Genomic DNA, 22,189 nt, shown 5'->3' with positions numbered 1-22,189 from the left:
CATTTGTGTCATAATCTTAGGTATTAATTTTTGTAGAATGATATTTGATGTTATTGGATACATGTGGGGTTCTTAGATGTTTTTGTTTATTTCGTGAATGCTTAGGGACAGGGAGTATAGGCAGGGATAGAAGTCCACTGTAGGGTCCGATGGGTTGACCAGCCTTAGAGTGGACATTTTTTTGGATAGTATTTTGTTCGCAGGGGCTTACATGTGTATTTAATTGCATCATAGTTTCAAATGCATTTATAAAGATGTATGAAGTCATCGGGAGTACCTAGGTGGTTGCCTGGGGCAGAGGGGCCGTGAGAGAATTTTACTGTCTTGATTGATGGATGGATATCTGGAAAGATGGCTGCCAGACAGTTTTTTCGCTCTCACACTCCATAAAGATTTGTTCATATTTCATAGTAATGTATTCACACTTCATAAACATTTGTTCATAGTTCATAGAAAGGTATTTACACTCTAGAGGAAAATGTTTTTGGTTTAATGTTAAATATACTTAATAAGATAAATTGTTACTTGTCATAATCCTGTTCTTTTTGTTTTCGAGACTTTTAGTTCGTCTAGAAGGGGGGAATATGTAGTATATTAAGATTATGACTATTCTAGAGGAACAAAGAGGGGATGTTTATCTTAGTTCAAAAGTAGCCATTTGTAGGGTGACGCCCCAGGGGAGACAGGTGATTGGACAGCAGAGGGAGCAACCCATATTTTTACATTGTTTATAAGTTTATGCTGGAGGCAGGGGGTGTTAGAAACAGACAGATTACTTTGGGACGCTGTTTCTCCAGACACTGCGGGTCTGTAAACTTATGCTGACATCTTGTGATATGAATAAAACTTCTAATCAAAGTGCAGCCTAAGCGGACTCTTTGTTTGACAGCAATGAGCACCAGCAGCGACAAGATACACTACATCCCCCTATTTCAAGAAGTCATAAGTATACTGACCAATTCACCTATTGTGTATTAAAGTAGTCAAAAGTTGAGTATTTGGTCCCAAACTCATTGGTTGCATTTGCAGTTTGTTTTGGTTGTGTTTTGGGTTATGTTTTGTCCAATAGTAACTGAATGGTGGATGATGACTGGATTAATCTTCTTTCTAAGTGGGTAGATAACACTACTGAATGAATCTTGATAATGCCATGATTAAGAAAAATCATGAATGAATCATGAATAATAATGAATGAGAAAGTTACAGAGGCTACAACAAAACAGCTAACCTCTCACCATTAACCTCAAATAAAAGGTGACATTATATACTGTCACCTAATATGAAACATTCTATCTCAAATCCAAAATGCTGGAGCATAGCACCAAATGTAAAACTGTAAGCTTCACTGTCCAAACACATATGGTGTTGACTATGTGTGCCTGGTAAACACATGTGGATCTGGTAAACAGTTATCACTTGTTGACCAACTACAGGAATACTGACCTCAGAGTCTCCAGTTTACAGTGGGGATTCCCCAGTCCAGCAGAGAGCAGCTTCACTCCTGAATCCTTCAGGTCATTGTTACTCAGGTCCAGCTCTCTCAGTTGTGAGGGGTTTGACTTCATAGCTGATTCCAGAGAAGCACAATCTCCCACTGTAATTCGACAGCCTGACAGCCTGGAAAGAGAAAAATCATATTAAAACAACACTGCTATTCTTTGGTGGTGAAAATAGTGGCAGTATATTTTTTCAACATATTCAGATATATCAGTGTCCTGAAACCTGCCATATCTATTCATAAATTAATGTATCATTATTAGAAATTACAAATTATCAAAGTATTGCTTGTAGAGAGACAAATATAAAAGTACAAATATTTGAGTAGACTGACCAGAGCAGTTTAAAAAGCAGTATCAGTCAAAAGACAGACAGTGAGGTATCAGATTTAGATTGTATTGAGTATACATTCCACACCATATCTATTTTGACAGTGAAGCTAACATTTTAAATGTGGCTCTATACTCCAGCATTTTGGATTTGAGATCAAATGTTTCCATATGAGGTGACAGTATATAATTTCACCTTTTATTTGAGGGTATTTTCATACATATCTGTTTCACCATTTAGAAAAATATAAGCACTTTGCCCGTCTAGTCCCCCTATTTGAAGAAGTCATAAGTATTCTGACCAATTCACTTATAGTGTATTAAAGTAGTTCAAAGTTTAGTATTTTGTTCCAAACTCGTTGGTTGCATTCGTAGTTTGTTTTGGTTGTGTTTTGGGTTATGTTTTGCCCAATAGTAACTGAATGGTGGATGATGACTGGAGTAATTTTCTGTCTAAGTGAGTAGATAACATGTTTCTAAACACTACTAAATTAATCCTGATGATGCCTTGATTAAGAATAATCATGAATGAATCATGAATAATAATGAATGAGAAAGTTACAGAGGCTACAACAAAACATGCTAACCTCTCACCATTACCAATAACAGAGGGGGATGATCCTTGTTCCTCTGTAACTTTCTCATTCATCATCATTCACGATTCTTCATGATTCTTCATGATCATGGTAGCATCCACATGAATGTAGAAGTGTTCAGAAACATCTTCTATTCTTACTGACAATACAAGTGAAGTGACTCCAAAATGACAGGACATTATTCACCATTCAGTTTCTATTGGGGAAAACATCATCCAAAACACAACCAAGTCAAACTGCAAATGTATTCAACAAGTTTGTAGAATCACAAGCTTGATGTAATCACTGTGGGTAAGGAATATGGGACCAAATACTAAACTTATGACTACTTTAATACAATATAAGTGAGTATGTCCAAATTATTACGACTTTTTCAAATGAGAGAACTAGACACATCAAGTGTTTTCATTTCTAAACAGTAACACAGATATGTATGAAAATACCCTCAAATACAAGGTGACATTATATACTGTCACATAATATGAAACATTATATCTCAAATCCAAAATGCTGGAGCATAGCACCAAATGTAAAACTGTAAGCTTCACTGTCCAAACACATATGATGTGGACTATGTGTGCCTGGTAAACACATGTGGATCTGGTGAACAGTTATCACTTGTTGACCAAGTACAGGAATACTGACCTCAGAGTCTCAAGTTTACAGTGTGGATCCTCCAGTCCAGCAGAGAGCAGTCTGACTCCTGAGTCTCCTGGGTGATTGTAGCTCAGGTCCAGCTCTCTCAGATGTGAGGGGTTTGACTTCAGAGCTGAGACCAGAGAAGCACAGCCTCCGTCTGTGACTAGACAGCCTGACAGCCTGCAATAATAAAATCCTATTAAAATCACACTGCTACTCTTTGGTGGTGAAAATATGTTTGTTCAACATTTTCAGATACATCAGAGTCCTGAAACCTGGAATATCTATTCATATATGTATATACAGTTGAAGTCGGAAGTTTACATACACCTTAACCAAATACATTCAAACTCCGTTTTTCATCATTCCTGACATTTAATCATAGTAAAGATTCCCTGTCTTAGGTCAGTTAGAATCACCACTTTATTTTAAGAATGTGAAATGTCAGAATAATAGTAGAGAGAATTATTTATTTAAGCTTTTATTTCTTTCATCACATTTCCAGTGGGACAGAAGTTTACATACACTCAATTAGTATTTGGTAGCATTGCCTTTAAATTGTTTAACTTGGGTCAAACGTTTCGGGTAGCCTTCCACAAACTTCCCACAATAAGTTGGGTGAATATTGGCCCATTCCTCCTGACAGAGCTGGTGAAACTGAGTCAGGTTTGTAGGCCTCCTTGCTCGCACACGCTTTTTCAGTTCTGCCCACAAATATTATATAGGATTGAGGTCAGGGCTTTGTGATGGCCACTCCAATACCTTGACTTTGTTGTCCTTAAGCCATTTTGCCACAACTTTGGAAGTACGCTTGGGGTCATTTTCCATTTGGAAGACCCATTTGCGACCAAGCTTTAACTTCCTGACTAATGTCTTGAGATGTTGCTTCAATATATCCACATAATATTTTCCTTCCTCATGATGCCATCTATTTTGTGAAGTGCACCAGGCCCTCCTGCAGCAAAGCACCCCCACAGCATGATGCTGCCACCCCCGTGCTTCATGGTTGGGATGGTGTTCTTCGGCTTGCAAGCATCCCCCTTTTTCCTCCAAACATAACGATGGTCATTATGGCCAAACAGTTATATTTTTGTTTCATCAGACCAGAGGACATTTCTCAAAAAAGTACGATCTTTGTCCCAATGTGCAGTTGCAAACCGTAGTCTGGCTTTTTTATGGCGGTTTTGGAGCAGTGGCTTCTTCCTTACTGAGCAGCCTTTCAGGTTATGTCGATATAGGACTCGTTTTACTGTGGATATAGATACATTTATATATGTTTATATAGGCCTCCTGTACCTCAGTTGGTAGAGCATGGCGCTTGCAACGCCAGGGTTGTGGGTTCGATTCCCACGGGGGACCAGTATGAAAAATTTATGCACTCACTAACTGTAAGTCGCTCTGGATAAGAGCGTCTGCTAAAATGTAAATGTAGGACTTGTTTTACTGTGGAAATAGATACTTTTGTACCTGTTTCCTCCAGCATCTTCACAATGTCCTTTGCTGTTGTTCTGGGATTGATTTGCACTTTTCGCACCAAAGTACGTTAATCTCTAGGAGACAGAACACATCTCCTTCCTGAGCAGTATGACGGCAGCGTGGTCCCATGCTGTTAATACTTGCGTACTATTGTTTGTACAGATGAACGTGGTACCTTCAGGCGTTTGGAAATTGCTCCCAAGGATGAACCAGACTTGTGGAGGTCTACAATTCTATTTCTGAGGTCTTTGCTGATTTCTTTTGATTTTCCCATGATGTCAAGCAAAGAGGCACTGAGGTTGAAGGTAGGCCTTGAAATACATCCACAGGTACACCTCCAATTGACTCAAATGATGACAATTAGCCTATCAGAAGCTTCTAAAGCCATGACATCATTTTCTGGAATTTTCCAAGCTGTTTAAAGGCACAGTCTACTTAGTGTATGTAAAATTCTGACCCACTGGAATTGTGATGAAGTGAATTTTAGTGAAATAATCTGTCTGTAAACAATTTTTGGAAAAATTACTTGTGTCATGCACAAAGTAGATGTCCTAACCGACTTGCCAACACTAGAGTTTGTTAACAAGAAATTTGTGGAGTGGTTGAAAAACAAGTTTAATGACTCCAACCTAAGTGTATGTTAACTTCCGTCTTCAACTGTTTACTCTACTGGCTGTGTAAGGGCTATTTGACCAAGAAGGAGAGTGATGGAGTGCTGCATCAAATGACCTGGCCTCCACAATCACCCGACCTCAACCCAATTGAGATGGTTTGGGATGAGTTGGAACGCAGAGTGAAAGAAAAGCAGCAAACAAGTGCTCAGCATATGTGGAAACTCCTTCAAGACTGTTGGAAAAGCATTCCAGGTGAAGCTGGTTGAGAGAATGCCAAGAGTGTGCAAAGCTGTCATCAAGGCAAATGGTGACTATTTGAAGAATCTCAAATATAAAACATATTTTAATTTGTTTAACAATTATTTGGTTACTACATGATTCCATATGTGTTATTTCATAGTTTTGATGTCTTCACTATTATTCTACAATGTAAAAATTTGTAAAAGTAAAGAAAAACCCTTGAATGAGTATGTGTGTCCAAACTTTTGACTGGTAATGTATATAAATGAATGAATGTATAATTATTAACAGTAGATAACATGTTTAGAAACACTACTAAATTAATCATTGTGTGTGTGTGTGTGTGTCCAGTGTGTGTGTGTGTGTGTCCAGTGTGTGTATGTGTGTGTGTCCAGGTTGTGTGTCCTGTGTGTGTGTCTCCAGTGTGTGTGTGTGTATGTGTGTGTGTCCAGTGTGTGTTTGTGTGTGTGTCCAGTGTGTGTGTGTTGTCCAATGAGTGTGTGTCCAGTGTGTGTGTTTGTGTGTGTGTCTAGTGTGTGTGTGTCCAGTGTGTGTGTATAGTGTGGGTGTCCTGTGTGTGTGTGTGTGTGTCCAGTGTGTGTCCAGTGTGTGTGTGTTCATTGAGTGATACAGGAATACTGACCTCAGAGTCTCCAGTTTACAGTGGGGATTCCCCAGTCCAGCAGAGAGCAGCTTCACTCCTGAATCCTTCAGGTCATTGTTACTCAGGTCCAGCTCTCTCAGGTGTGAGGGGTTTGAGACCAGAGAAGCACAGCCTTCCTCTGTGACTCCACAGCCTGACAGCCTGTAAAGAGTACAATTATATTAAAACCACACTGCTATTCTTTGGTGGTGAAAAATGTGGCAGTATATTATTTAAACATTTTCAGATATATCAGTGTCCTGAAACCTGCCATATCTATTCATGAATGGATTTATCATTATTAGAAATAACAAATTATCAAAGTATTGCTTGTAGAGAGAAAAATATAATCATTTTTAAACCACACTGCTATTCTTTGGTGTTGAGTAATTTTCTGTCTAAGTGAGTAGATAACATGTTTCTAAACACTACTAAATTAATCCTGATGATGACATGATTAAGAAAAATCATGAATGAATCATTAATAATAATGAATGAGAAAGTTACAGAGGCTACAACAAAACATGCTAACCTCTCACCATTAACATCAAATAAAAGGTGACATTCTGTACTGTTGCCTAATATGAAACATTATATCTCAAATCCAAATTGCTGGAGCATAGCACCAAATGTAAAACTGTAAACTTCACTGTCCAAACACATATGGTGTGGACTATGTGTGCCTGGTAAACACATGTGGATCTGGTGAACAGTTATCACTTGTTGACCAACTACAGGAATACTGACCTCAGAGTCTGCAGTTTACAGTGGGGATTCCCCAGTCCAGCAGAGAGCAGCTTCACTCCTGAATCCTTCAGGTCATTGTTACTCAGATCCAGCTCTCTCAGGTGTGAGGGGTTTGATCTCAGAGCTGAGACCAGAGAAGCACAGCCTTCCTCTGTGACTCCACAGCCTGACAGCCTGACAGAGAGATCATCATGATTTCACAAACACACTGTTAATTTAACACCAGTAGTGTAGAAGGAGTCAGGCGCCTGAAGGAGTGAGTAGTCATGCTGTACTTCGCTCCGCAGGTAATATGACACATTACATTACAATGGAACGATTTGATTAGTGTAATGTTAGCTAGCTATATAGTTGTATTTGTATCAAAGATAAAGGTGTAGTATAGAGAAACTATCGAGGTTAGCTAGCCAGCTACATTCGTTCGCAGCGACGCCGTTTTTCAAACAAAGTCAACACCGCAGCCATTGCTAGCTAGCCAACACTACCAGCTAGCAGTACTGTAGCAACTAAATACAATATCCTTTTAGCCAGCTACATTCGTTCGCAGCGACGCCGTTTTTCAAACAAAGTCAACACCGCAGCCAATGCTAGCAGCCAACGCTACCAGCTAGCAGTACTGTAGCAACTAAATACAATATCATTTTAGCCAGCTACATTCATTCACAGCGACGCCGTTTTTCAAACAAAGTCAACACCACAGCCATTGCTAGCTAGCCAACACTACCAGCTAGCAGTACTGTAGCAGCTAAATACAATATAATTTTAGTCAATGAGAATTTTGCAACATAAAGCTTCCCTTTCTGAACATTCGAGATGTGTATTCCACTTGTGTAGCTAGCATGACTGACTTTGTGCTAGCTAGCCAACGTTTAATAATTGCTGCGTTATGAAAGGAACTAGACACAGACACGAATTATCTGTTTAGTGTGTTAACACACTATTGGTAGTTTGTTGTAACCAAGTATTGGTGCTAAACCGTGTGTTATTGGATGCTAGCATGCTAGTTAGCTATGGCGTCATAGGATACGGTGCCCAGGGCGGTTTTCATGGAAGAATACTGTACCAAGTTAGCTAGCTGAATAAAGTAAGTTAGAGTCTATTCCTAGAGACATTGAACCGCTGTAGTTTACAACAATTATAATTTCTAAAGTGGAAGTTGGGAGAGTTATATTCGGGTGTTTCAGTGAAACAATTATAGTTTCTGAGGTGGAAGTTGGGAGAGTTATATTTGGGAGTTTTGGTGAGTGAGGCCCCACTCTCTCCTTTCCCAGATGTTTAGTTCATTTCATTCCTATCTCCTCTGCATTATTGTAGCCATTTGCTGCAGCCTGTCAACGATGCCTCTGCCTATCCCTGTTCTCTCCTCTCCACACACGCTACACAAACGCCTCACACCGCGTGGCTGCTGCCTCTCTAACCTGGTGGTCCCTGCACGCACCACCCACCTGGAGTTCCAGGTCTCAGGCAGCCTCTGGAACTGCCGTTCTGCTGCCAACAAGGCAGAGTTCATCCCAGCCTATGCTACCCTCCAGTCCCTCGACTTCTTGGCGCTGACGGAAACATGGATTACCACTGAAAACACTGCTACTCCTACTGCTCTCTCCTCGTCTGACCATGTGTTCTCGCATACCCCGAGAGCATCTGGTCAGCGGGGTGGTGGCACAGGAATCCTCATCTCTCCCAAGTGGACATTCTCAATTTTTCCCCTAACCCATCTGTCTATCTCCTCATTTGAATTCCATGCTGTCACAGTCACTAGCCCATTTAAGCTTAATATCCTTGTCATCTATCGCCCTCCATGTTCCCTTGGAGAGTTCATCAATAAGTTCCTTTCCTGAGGATGGCTCAACCCTCACAGTTCTGGGGGATTTCAACCTCCCTACGTCTACATTTGACTCATTTCTCTCTGCCTCCTTCTTTCCACTCCTCTCCTCTTTTGACCTCACCCTCTCACCGTCCCCCCCTACTCACAAGGCAGGCAATACGCTTGACCTCATCTTTACTAGATGCTGTTCTTCTACTAATCTCACTGCAACTCCCCTCCATGTCTCCGACCACTACTTTGTATCCTTTTCTCTCTCGCTCTCCTCCAACACTACTCACTCTGCCACTACAGAGATGGTAATGCGCCGCCGCAACCTTCGCTCTCTCTCTCCCGCTACTCTCTCCTCTTCCATCCTATCATCTCTTCCCTCTGCTCAATCCTTCTCCCTCCAATCTCCTGATTCTGCCTCCTCAACCCTCCTCTCCTCCCTTTCTGCATCCTATGACTCTCTATGTCCCCTATCCTCCCGGCCGGCTCGGTCCTCCCCTCCAGCTCCGTGGCTTGATGACTCATTGCGAGCTCACAGAACAGAGCTCCAGGCAGCTGAGCGGAAATGGAAGAAAACTAAACTCCCTGCCGACCTGGCATCTTTTCACTCCCTCCTCTCTACATTTTCTTCATATGTTTCTGCTGCTGAGGCCACTTTCTACCACTCTAAATTCCAAGCATCTGCCTCTAACCCTAGGAAGCTCTTTGCCACATTCTCCTCCCTGCTGAATCCCCCCCCCCCCTCCTCCCTCTCTGTGGATGAGTTCGTCAACCACTTTGAAAAGAAGGTTGATGACATCCGATCCTCGTTTGTTAACCCTCCCGTTGTCCTAGGGTCAAAATGACCCGCCACTGTGTTGAACCAACTTTATTTAATTTTTATATTTTTGGGATCATTTGTGAGAAGGAGGCAGTGAGACTTTAAAGAAAGTATCACTGCCTCCATCTCACAAATGATCCAAAAAATATAAAAATTTTATAAAGTTGGTTCAACACAGTGGCGGGTCATTTTGACCCTAGGACAACGGGAGGGTTAAGTCAAATGACACTGCTGGTCCTGCTCACACTGCCCTACCCTATGCTTTGACTTCTTTCTCCCCTCTCTCTCCAGATAAAATATTGTGACTTGTGACTGCAGGCTTCAAGAGAGCGAGAGTTGCACCCCTTCTCAAAAAACCAACACTCGATCCCACTGATGTCAACAACTACAGACCAGTATCCCTTCTTTCTTTTCTTTCCAAAACTATTGAGCGTGCCGTCTTTAGCCATCTCTCTTGCTATCTCTCTCAGAATGACCTTCTTGATCCAAACCAGTCAGGTTTCAAGACTGGTCATTCACCTGAGACTGCTCTTCTCTGTGTCACGGAGGCTCTCCGCACTGCTAAAGCTAACTATCTCTCCTCTGCTCTTGTCCTTCTAGACCTGTCTGCTGCCATTGATACTGTGAACCATCAGATCCTCCTCTCCACCCTCTCCGAGCTGGGCATCTCCGGCGCGGCTCACTCTTGGATTGCGTCCTACCTGACCGGTCGCTCCTACCAAGTGGCGTGGCGAGAAGCTGTCTCCGCACCACTTGCTCTCACCACTGGTGTCCCCCAGGGCTCAGTTCTAGGCCCTCTCCTATTCTCGCTATACACCAAGTCACTTGGCTCTGTCATATCCTCACATGGCCTCTCCTATCATTGCTACGCTGACGATACACAACTAATCTTCTCCTTTCCCCCTTCTGATAACCAGGTTGCGAATCGCATCTCTGCATGTCTGGCAGACATATCAGCATGGATGACGGATCACCACCTCAAGCTGAACCTTGGCAAGACGGAGCTGCTCTTCCTCCGGGGAAGGACTGCCCGTTCCATGACCATCGCCATCACGGTTGACAACTCCGTTGTGTCCTCCTCCCAGAGTGCGAAGAGCCTTGGCGTGACCCTGGACAACACCCTGTCGTTCTCCGCTAACATCAAGGAGGTGACCCGATCCTCCGCACACTCCACTGGCTTCCAGTTGAAGCTCGCATCTGTTACAAGACCATGGTGCTTGTCTATGGAGCTGTGAGGGGAATGGCACCTCCGTACCTTCAGGCTCTGATCAGTCCCTACACCCAAACGAGGGCATTGCGTTCATCCACCTCTGGCCTGCTGGCACCCCTTCCTCTGCAGAAGCATAGTTCCCGCTCAGCCCAGTCAAAACTGTTCGCTGCTCTGGCACCCCAATGGTGGATCAAGCTCCCTCACGATGCCAGGACAGCGGAGTCACTCACCACCTTCCGGAGACATTTGAAACCCCACCTCTTTAAGGAATACCTGGGATAGGATAAAGTAATCCTTCTACCCCCCCCCCCCCCCCAAAAAAAAAATAAAATAAAAATAAATAAATAAATAAAAATAAATAAATACAATTTTCTCTAAACTTAATATTTCTTCCTGATGATTAGTACTTAAATGTCATTTTATGTACTCACAGAGCAGCTCTGGAGGCCTTGACCACTGGCAGCAGCCTCAGAAGACCTTCCTCTGATCTGGAGTATTTCTTCAGGTCAAACACATCCAGCTCCTTTTCCGAAGTCATCAACACAAAGACCAGAGCTGACCACTGTGCAGGTGACAGTTTGGCTTCTGAGAGACTTCCTGATCTCAGGTATCTTTGGATCTCCTCCACTAGAGAATGGTCATTCAGTTCATTCAGACAATGGAACAGATTGATACACCTCTCTGGAGAGGGATTCTCCCTGATCTTCTCCTTGATGTACTTGACTGTTTCTTCATGGCTCTGTGAGCTGCTACTTGTCTTTGTCAGTAGACCTCGTAAGTGCTTCTGATTGGACTCCAGTGAGAGGCCCAGAAGGAAGCGGAGGAACAGGTCCAGGTTTCCTGTCTCACTTTTTAAGGCTTTATCCACAGCACTCTTGTAGAAGGTAACTTTACGCTTGTGTCTGATCCTCACAGAAAAGTTGCTGGACATTGATTGAGGTTCATCCATTAGATTCTCATTGTTGTTGATGAATGAGATGAACACATATACAGCAGCCAGAAACTCCTGAATGCTCAGATGCACGAAGCAGTACACCTTGTCCTGGTACAGCCCACATTCCTCTTTAAAGATCTGTGTGCACAATCCTGAGTACACTGAGGCTTCATTGACATCAATGCCAGCCTCTTTCAGGTCTTCTTCATAGAAAATCAGATTGCCCTTCACAAGCTGTTGAAAAGCCAGTTTTCCCAGTGACGGAATGCTCTCTTTATTCCAGTGTGGACCTGTCTCTTTTTCCCCAATATACTTTTCATTCTTCTGTTTGGTATGAAACTCCACAAGGTGTGAGTACATCTCAGTCAGAGTCTTGGGCATCTCTTCTCTCTTATGTTTCAGCATGTGTTCAAGGACTATTGCAGAAATCCAACAGAAGACTGGAATGTGGCACATGATGTGGAGGCTCCTTGATGTCTTTATGTGTGAGATGATTCTGCTGGCCAGGTCCTCATCACTGAATCTCTTCCTGAAATACTCCTCCTTCTGTGGGTCATTGAACCCTCGTACCTCTGTCACCTGGTCAACACACCCTGAAGGGATCTGATTGGCTGCTGCAGGTCGGGTAGTTATCCAGAGGAGAGCAGAGGGAAGCAGATTTCCCATGATGAGATTTGTCAGTAGAACATCCACTGAGGTTGACTCTGTGACGTCACAACAGATCTTGTTCTTCTGGAAGTCTAGGGGCAGTCGGCACTCATCCAGACCATCAAAGATGAACAGAACTTTGTACTTGTCGTAGTTGGAGATTCTTGATTCTTTGGTTTCCTTTGAGAAGTGATTGAGAAGTTCAATCAAAGTGTGTTTTTCCTCTTTCATCAAATTCAGCTCCCGAAAAGGGAATGGAAATACAAATTGGACATCCTGATTTGCTTTTCCTTCAGCCCAGTCCAGAATGAACTTCTGCACAGAGACTGTTTTTCCAATGCCAGCGACTCCCTTTGTCAGCACAGTTCTGATAAGTTTGTCTTGTCCAGTTAAGGGTTTGAAGATGTCGTTACATTTGATTGCAGTCCCTGGTGTTGCTTGTTTCCTGGTTGTTGTCTCAATCTGTCTCAGCTCATGTTCATTATTGACCTCTCCTGTTCCACCCTCTGTGATGTAGAGCTCTGTGTAGATCTTATTGAGAAGTGTTGGGTTTCCTTGTTTAGCGATCCCCTCAAATACACATTGAAACTTCTTCTTTAGATTAGATTTGAGTTCACGTTGGCAAATTACAGCAAGATCATCTGAATGAAGAAATAACACAGAGGATATTAATATTACGTCTTTTTTAATGCCTACAGTATTCTAGGACTGTTATAAAAAAAATTTATTATAATAATTTATTCGCTTAACTGACTGTATAAATGTGTAAATGTTTTCATAATGCATTACAGACTGGTGTGACTGATTATATTATTATTGGTATTATCTCTCTCTCTCTCTCTCTCTCTCTCTCTCTCTCTCTCTCTCTCTCTCTCTCTCTCTCTCTCTCTCTCTCTCTCTCTCTCTCTCTCTCTTAATTAATCAACACAACACATCCCTGCTGCTACTTGATGAGGTCACTAGTTGTTATGTTAAGGCTGCTACAATATCATTGAGGTACACAGCTACTTTAGCTGTACTTTAGCTACAGCTTTTAAATGTTTGTTATAAAACAGCATTCAACATGAGGCAGACAGCTCTTACATATCTCCAGTGTGTCAGCAAGCTCCTTCTGGTTCATTTTCCTCAGGACGTGCAATGTGATCTTCAGAGCCCCCTCTCTGGCACTGCTCTCCTGCTTCTCATCTTCAGCATCCACCACTTCCTTATCCTGCTTCTGACTCTCAACGCCTTCTGGGAGTTCTGGACTAAGAATCCTCTTGAACATCTTCAGCTCGTTCTTCACAAATGTCATAATATTCTCTTCAAGCAACTGAAATAAATCAAGTAAATAAGTTAAGCAAAAGACTAAATGCTTTCTCATTAACAGATGAATGAATGATTGACAGATCAACTTTACTTGAGGTAAACAAAAACATATGTACATAACATGACCACATACACTGAATATGGAGGCCAGGTCTGTTTGATGACTCTGGGAAGACTGAGCACTGAGAATCTCTGACTCTGATCTCTCCTGTTGGTTTCTGGGGACAAAACATGAGATTACATCTCCTCATCCAGGGAGTGCACACACACACACACACACACACACACACACACACACACACACACACACACACACACACACACACACACACACACACACACACACACACACACACACACAGGGAGGGAATGTTGTGTTTGTTAAATATTGTTTCAGGACTATGAAAATGGAAAAAAGGATTAGCCTATGGATTTTGAAAACAACAAAAATAAATGGGAAAATGGGAGAGGAGAAATGACTAGATACAGTGTTGTTTAACTCACTGACCATGACCCATGAGTTCTTCTTACTTTTGTTCAGTAGAAAAGTCTCCCTCTCTGAAGTATATAGGAGGTTCCATAGACTTGTCACTCTTCATGGACACACAGCTGGGTACAGGGGAGGCTGGTCTCTCCTGCTTGATTGGGCTTCAACACAACAGAGACAAACATTACATCTCTCATCTACTCTGAACTCAGATGGGGAAACATGAGAAGAGTTTCATTCCAAAACGCTATATATACATTTTCAGAAATGTTTGTAAATTAGCTTTTATAGTTTAAAGTAATTATGAAAGAGATTGGTGTGTTTTTTCACTATCTAATCATGGCAGGGGGTTGTTCAATGAAATACATGTTTTTGTTTAAAAATCTATCACTTGATGGGGTTTTTTCAGAGAGACAAATAATCATGTTTTTGTGCAAAATGCTATATATATATATAGAAAAAGGTATATCATACACTACAGTTGAGGAACAGTGGGAAAGTAATTCTGCTTTGAAAGATGATAAACTTGTAACTTCACTTTTGAGAAAATGGCCTTTGATTGTTTTGGTTCATCTACTGGAGAGCTCTTCTTTGTCTACAGTGGTGTTACTTTGGCATATATATATATATATATATATATATATATATATATATATATATATATATATATACACAGTGGGGAGAACAAGTATTTGATACTTGGATATTTGGTTTTCCTACTTACAAAGCATGTAGAGGTCTGTCATTTTTATCATAGGTACACTTCAACTGTGAGAGACGGAATCTAAAACAAAAATCCAGAAAATCACATTGTATGATTTTTAAGTAATTAATTTGCATTTTATTGCATGACATAAGTATTTGATACATCAGAAAAGCAGAACTTAATATTTGGTACAGAATCCTTTGTTTGCAATTACAGCGATCATACGTTTCCTGTAGGTCTTGACCAGGTTTGCACACACTTTAGCAGGGATTTTGGCCCACTCCTCCATACAGACCTTCTCCAGATCCTTCAGTTTTCGTGGCTGTCGCTGGGCAATACGGACTTTCAGCTCCCTCCAAAGATTTTCTATTGGGTTCAGGTCTGGAGACTGGCTAGGTCACTCCAGGACCTTGAGATGCTTCTTACGGAGCCACTCTTTAGTTGCCCTGGCTGTGTGTTTTGGGTCGTTGTCATGCTGGAAGACCCAGCCACGACCCATCTTCAATGCTCTTACTGAGGGAAGGAGGTTGTTGGCCAAGATCTTGCGATACATGGCCCCATCCATCCTCCCCTCAATACGGTGCAGTCGCCCTGTCCCCTTTGCAGAAAAGCATCCCCAAAGAATGATGTTTCCACCTCCATGCTTCACGGTTGGGATGGTGTTCTTGGGGTTGTACTCATCCTTCTTCTTCCTCCAAACACGGCGAGTGGAGTTTAGACCAAAACGCTCAATTTTTTGTCTCATCAGACCACATGACCTTCTCCCATTCCTCCTCTGGATCATCCAGATGGTCATTGGCAAACTTCAGACGGGCCTGGACATGCGCTGGCTTGAGCAGGGGGACCTTGCGTGCGCTGCAGGATTTTAATCCATGACGGCGTAGTGTGTTACTAATGGTTTTCTTTGAGACTGTGGTCTCAGCTCTCTTGACCAGGTCCTGCCGTGTAGTTCTGGGCTGATCCCTCACCTTCCTCATGATCATTGATGCCCCACGAGGTGAGATCTTGCATGGAGCCCCAGACCGAGGGTGATTGACCACATCTTGAACTTCTTCCATTTTCTGTTCAAATATGTTTTATTGAACACACACAAGAATAGTGTATAGGTATGAAAGACATGTGTACAGTTGTTATCTAAACATAAGAGAACAGACATGAACAACAAGACCCAGAGTTCTGGACACAAAACAAATATGACAAAACACGACATACAGAACAGGGACAGGTAGAAAGAAAAAGGTTAAATGTAACCCCCCCACTTATACCCCCCTTTATCCCCCCCCCCCTTATTCCACCCTATTCCCCTCCCGACTGCTCGAGTGTCGGGGCCAGCACACACTGCCCAAAGGTAGATTACAATATGACAATTGAGAGTGCGTTAAAAAGTACAAATTCACAGCGCCGACTGGTCCAGGTAAGAGAGGAAAGGCTGCCAGATTTGATAATTTATTGTTCAGAATATATCTAATTCTTTCTAAGTGTACAGTTTTTGCCAATTCGCTGAGCCATAATTTGGTAGAGGGCGCTTCCCTCCTTTTCCAAAACAACAAGATTAATTTTTTTGCCAAAATGAGACTGTAAGAGATGAGTTGTTTTTGGGAGTTAGTTAATCCATTTAGGGAATCGGACACTCCCAGGATTATCAGAAGCGGGTCTGGGTCTATTGAAGTCTCCAGAACTTCAGAGAGGACCCCAAAAATTCCACACCAATAACCATACAGACTAGAGCATAGGGCAAAGCAGTGGAGTAGTGTACCCTGCTCAGCCTGACATTTATCACAAATAGGGGATGTATCAGGAAATATCCTATGCAGTTTAGTTTTGGAATAGTGTAATCTGTGTAATACCTTAAATTGTATGAGACGATGTCTGGAGTTAATGGAGCAGGTGTGGATATACTCCAAGCTATTCTCCCAGTCTGCCACCGAAATATCAGTCGCTAGTTCTTCCTCCCATTTTGCCTTAATGGCATCAGTAGAGGGTGCGCTAACAGATTGAAAAGCGTCATATAGACGAGATATCAGCTTGTCTGAGGTGGGGCATATTTTTATGCATCCGTCAAACATGGAAGGTTTAGCATTCTCAAATGTTGGGAGGTGTTTTCTAACATAGTCTCTAATTTGTAGGTATCTGAAAAAGTTACTTCTGGGAAGGTTATAAGTTTCCCTCAGCGCTTCAAAGGAAGCAAAGGTCCCTCCTATATATATATCCCCTATGGTACTTATCCCCAACTCTCCCCATCGCTCAAAGGTGTTATCAAGGTTAGAGGGGGCAAAGGAGGGATTCCTGGCAACAGGGAGCATGAATGATATTGGTCTAAGCTCAAAGTGGACTTTAATTTGCTTCCAGATTCGGACTGTGCTACGTATAATAGGATTGTTACGGTAAAGTGACATCTCCAGATTGACAGGTGACAAAATCACAGCACCAATAGAGAAGGGGTGACACTCCTCCCTCTCCATGCTAAGCCAGCTGGATGGCGGGGGTGCGTCATCCAGCAAAAACGTAACAGCGCGGAGGTTGCGGCCCAATAGTAAAATATAACATTTGGGAGAGACAATCCTCCTTCCATCTTGGATTTACACTGGTGTTTTTTACCTATCCTGTGTGTTTTATAATCCCAGATGAAAGGATTGATAATAGAGTCCAGTTGTTTATGAAAGGATTTAGGTATGAATACTGGTATAGGTAGAGCAGTTGTAGGAGGAAGACCATTTTATTCTGTATCCCGAGAAGGTACCAAACAAATTAATCACCTCATGAATAGCTGGAATACTAGCTTGGGGTTCTGTTACATAGAGGAGAAAATCATCTGCATATAGGGAAATCTTATTTAGAGTATCTTTAGTATTATAGCCGTGTATTGCTGAATGAGATCTGATCGCTTGAGCGAGAGGTTCAATAATTAGGGCGAAGAGCATAGGCGACAGCGCACAACCCTGCCTTGTCCCTTTGTGAAGGTTAAATCGGGGCGACAGTGATTGGTTAGTGAGTATTCTCGCACAGGGGTTCCTATATAAAAGCTGGATCCAATTTATGAACCCATCTCCAATATTACATTTCTGTAGGACCTTGAATAGATAGGGCCACTCAACTTGGTCAAAGGCCTTTTCGGCGTCAAGAGATATAACGGCAAGGTCCACGTTAGGTAACCTCTGAGAATACATAATGTTGAAGAGGCGCCTGAGATTGAAGAATGAGTTTCTGTTAGGGATAAAGCCGGTCTGGTCCGAATGGACCAATTTGCCAATTAAAGTGCTAAGCCTGTTAGTCAGAGTTTTTGCTAAAATCTTTTGGTCTGTATTAAGGAGGGATATTGGTCTGTATGACCCTACCTCTTCCGGATCTTTACCCTTCTTATGTATAACTGTAATAAACGCCTCATCCAAAGCCGATGGGAGACCTCGATCCTCATTGGCCCAAACCAACATTTTGTGCAGGTAGGGCGAGAGCATGTTGCTGAATGTTTTATAGAATTCACCAGGGTATCCATCTGGGCCCGGGGTCTTGCCACTCTTTAGAGATTTAATTGTTTCTCTAATTTCTTCAAGAGATATTTCCTTATTCAGGAAGTTAGAGTCTTCCTGGTTTAGGGCAGGAAGATTACAGTCCTCCTAAAGTTTTGCATAATTAAGTGGTTAGGATCCGCTTTAGATGTATATAGAGTCTCATAAAACTGACGGAATCTGTCAGTGATGTCTTTTTGGGGAGGAGAGTAATTCCCCAGATGCAGATTTAACTTTGTGAATCATTCGGTCACTCATATTTTTTCGAAGTTGTCTGGCGAGTAATTTGTGTGGTTTGTCACCAAACTCAAAATATTTTTGCTTGGCATAGAGAAAAGATTTAGCAATTTTAGCCGAGAGGATCTGATTGTATTTAAAATTTAAAGACATAATTTGTTTATGTTTCTCCATAGATGGATGTCTAGCATTCTCCCTGTCCAGTAAGTGAATTTGTCCCTCCAGTTCTACCAATTTTTTCCTGTTTTGCCTACTCCTGGCAGTCTGAAAGGAGATGATACAGCCTCTCAAATAAGCCTTCAGCGTTTCCCACAATAATGCTGGGGAAGTCTATGTGTTGTCGTTGGTATCAAAGAAAAATGTAATTTGGTCTTTAAGATGTTCACAGAATGTTGGTTCTGTGAGGAGCTGAGGGTTCAACCTCCAGACCCTCTCGTTTGGTATGATGTCACCCAATCTCAGGGAGAAGGTGAGTGGACTGTGGTCAGAGATTATAATATCATGATATCTCACATTACAGGTATAGGGGAGTAGTTTAGCATCAACCAAAAAGTTGTCAATTCGAGTATATACATTGTGAACATGAGAGTAAAAGGAGTATTCCCTACCCATAGGATTAGAGATCCTCCATATATCAAATAAGTTCGAATTTTTTATGTAGGTATTCAAGAATTTGCCTGAATAGGAGGTAGGGGTTCGCCGTGTAGAGGATCTATCCAAATATTGGTCTAGTACACAGTTAAAGTCCCCTCCAATGACCAGATTAGTATGGGAGATATCTGGAATCAGGGCAAGGACTCTTTTGAAAAAAAGAGGGGTTATCAATGTTTGGCCCATAGATATTTAGTAGAGTTACAGAAGTAGAATGGATCTCTCCTATTACGATCACATAACAACCCTCTTTATCCACAATAGTGGTTTTATGTAGAAAGGGAATTCCTTTCCGTACCAGAATCGCTGTGCCTCTCGTTTTGGCAGAGAAGTTAGAGTGATACACTTGCCCCACCCACTTACATTTAAGTCTGTTATGAGATTTGTTTTTCAGATGGGTTTCTTGCAAAAATATAAAATCAGACGAAAGTGCTTTCAAGTGGGCTAGGACCCTGCCTCTCTTAATTGGTTCATTTAAACCCTTGACATTCCAGGAAGTGAATGTAAGTCCCGCCCTCCTTTCATTTGTAGTTCCTATGGTGGCCTGCATAACATGTAACTCACTAAAAAGGTAAGAAAGCGCACCAAACCATCATGATCAGCATATGTAGCACCTACACCCGAGCAGTATCCAACCCTCCCCTCCCCCCCGCAAGCACCTTTACTCTCCACCCTGTTCCCCTACTTTCCCCAACCTTTAGCCCCCCCCCCCATCAACCCACATTTAACAGGCATACACACATAGGACAGAAAAAAACATGAAAATAAAAATAACAAACACATTGTCTGGCCGATGCCAAAAAAGCACGGCGCGACCTCGAACAAGAGGTAAAACACAAATAAAATCCCAACTATACGCTCACCTCTCACTATCCTAGAACTTCTACTAACATATGAACTGAGGAGGCTCCCGCACTTAAATTGTTCAATTAGCATCTAATAAACCTAAACAGAATAAGTTGCAACTTAAACATATTGCGCACTTAAGGTTCATCTTGGGTCAATCCCTGAGATAAGCAAGATGTATCATCACAAGATTCTATTGCTAAGCAATGCCGGTCTAAACCATCAGTAACCGACATAGACAGCAGTACAGTTACATATTGTGGATTAGGAGATGGGAACAAGAATTTTGATAAATTGAACGTACCCCCCAATAAAAAATACAAAAATGGAAATACAAAAATGGAAAAAAATGTTAAATAATAAAAAAAAAAATTTTTATTTTCAAATAATAAAAATAAAAAAGTGATTTATATATACATATGTGCACACATACACATATAAACATCCACACACACACACACACATACATACATACATACATGTGCATACCTACATACATACACACACACATACGTATATATATACGCACACACACACACACACATATACACACGTATACACACACACATACATACACACACACACAAACCCCAAAAAATATATACATATAAAATAAATATTCTTAAATATATACAGATACATACACACGCATCCACACCTACATCCATACACACACAACTACATACACAAACATGCATACCCCAGAATAATAATCTATATTCATTTAAAATATACACATACATAATACTAAAATGCTAAGAGAAAATAATAATAAAGTACAAATAATTATTATTATATGTACGCACAGGAATAATGTAAGAATTGAAAAATAAATAACGAAACAAAACAAAAATGGGGGAATATAAGTATATCCATCCGAAAGTGTCAATGATCCGACCTGGAAGGCCTCCCAAACAGGCATCGCTCTAAACCCAGTCGGAATGAAAGTGAAATTAACGTTAAGTGAGAGCTCTGACCGCCCTCCATTGGTCAGCTCATCATCGTATTACATGTTTGGTAGCCCTTGCTGAGACCGTTTAATACGGTTTCACCCGTTATGGTATGGTATGGATTCGAGTCCATGAGCAGACCTTAACACACAATGACAAGGCACTCTAACCTGTACGGGGGATTGGTGTATATTCCCGGATAAACTTCTCTGCGTCCAAAACCGAGGAGAGCCAAATCTTCTCCACGGAAGGCGGGGTAATTCTTAGTCTTGCAGGGAAGAGCAAGGCTGGGCGAAGATGGAGTTTGTAGAGTTTGGTCATGACATCTCTGTAGCCAGCGCGGTGCTTTGCCACATCGGGCGCATAGTCCTCATAGACACGAAAGGGGTGCCCTTTATGTAACAGGTTGCCCCTCATTCGAGCCTCACGCAGGATAAGATCCTTGGTCTTGAAACTGTGACAACAGATGATTACTGGGCGAGGACGCTGGCCCGGTCCAGGCACTGGGACAAGGGCGCGATGTGCACGGTCCAGTAGGGGATCCGACGCCAAAACATCCGGTCCCATTGCATCCTTCAGTAGCTTGGCGAAGAAGTCGGTGGGGCGAGAGCCCGCCTCCACCCCTTCTGCCAGACCCACAACGCGACGGTTATGATGCCTGGATCTGCCCTCCAGGTCGACCACTTTCACAGAAAGCCTCTGCACATTATCCTGCAATGACGTGCATAGCTTCTCTAACTCGTCGATCCTACCAGCGTTGAATTCAGAAGCTTTCTCAAGGTCCACAATACTCTGGCCCTGTGAAGCGACCGTTCGAATGGTGCTCTCGATTTTAGTGTCCAGTTCAGCAATAGTAGCCTTAAGATCCTCCGCTATAGCAACACGTAGTTCTCCCAAAGCCCGGGTAAGTTCTGTAAGTGTCACGTTGTTACCTGTGCCTTCCGCCATGTTTGTCTCATTATTTGGTGGGGAGTAGGCCTCTGATGTGGATTTATTGTCCTTTGGTCGCTTATTACTAGGCATTTTCACATAGAAAGTTACAATATTGTATTAGAAAGCAAAGTTTGTTGTAACAAGTGCAATAAAGTAAGTTAGGTTAGATTATTTCGCAAAAAAGTTGCCGTTCACTCCAACATGCTAGCTCCGCCCCCCAACTTCTTCCATTTTCTAATAATTAAACCAACAGTTGTTGCCTTCTCACCAAGCTGCTTGCCTATTGTCCTGTAGCCCATCCCAGCCTTGTGCAGTTCTACAATTTTATCCCTGATGGCCTTACACAGCTCTCTGGTCTT

General features: G+C 42.1%; 1 protein-coding gene across 1 annotated transcript in view; it reads right to left on the bottom strand.

The window, feature by feature from the left end:
* The window catches only part of LOC311114219 (NACHT, LRR and PYD domains-containing protein 12-like), a gene marked incomplete at both ends in the record, with an annotated part of 35,314 nt that extends 13,469 nt beyond the window's left edge, over nt 1-21,845 (bottom strand). Inside the window, 6 exons of the mRNA XM_084189485.1 lie at nt 1,444-1,617; nt 3,068-3,241; nt 6,035-6,141; nt 6,787-6,955; nt 11,056-12,898; nt 21,068-21,845. Of these exons, the coding sequence (XP_084045611.1) occupies nt 1,444-1,617; nt 3,068-3,241; nt 6,035-6,141; nt 6,787-6,955; nt 11,056-12,898; nt 21,068-21,845 (3,245 nt within the window). The remainder of the gene's footprint in view (nt 1-1,443; nt 1,618-3,067; nt 3,242-6,034; nt 6,142-6,786; nt 6,956-11,055; nt 12,899-21,067) is intronic.
* Nucleotides 21,846-22,189: the final 344 nt, after the last annotated feature.

This window comes from Coregonus lavaretus (genome assembly GCF_964263955.1).
Source record: "Coregonus lavaretus genome assembly, contig: HAP1_SCAFFOLD_612, whole genome shotgun sequence".
NCBI classification, from domain to species: Eukaryota; Metazoa; Chordata; class Actinopteri; order Salmoniformes; family Salmonidae; genus Coregonus; species Coregonus lavaretus.
Note: the sequence above shows the minus strand (reverse complement) of the source record. Positions and strands in the feature narration are given on the sequence as shown.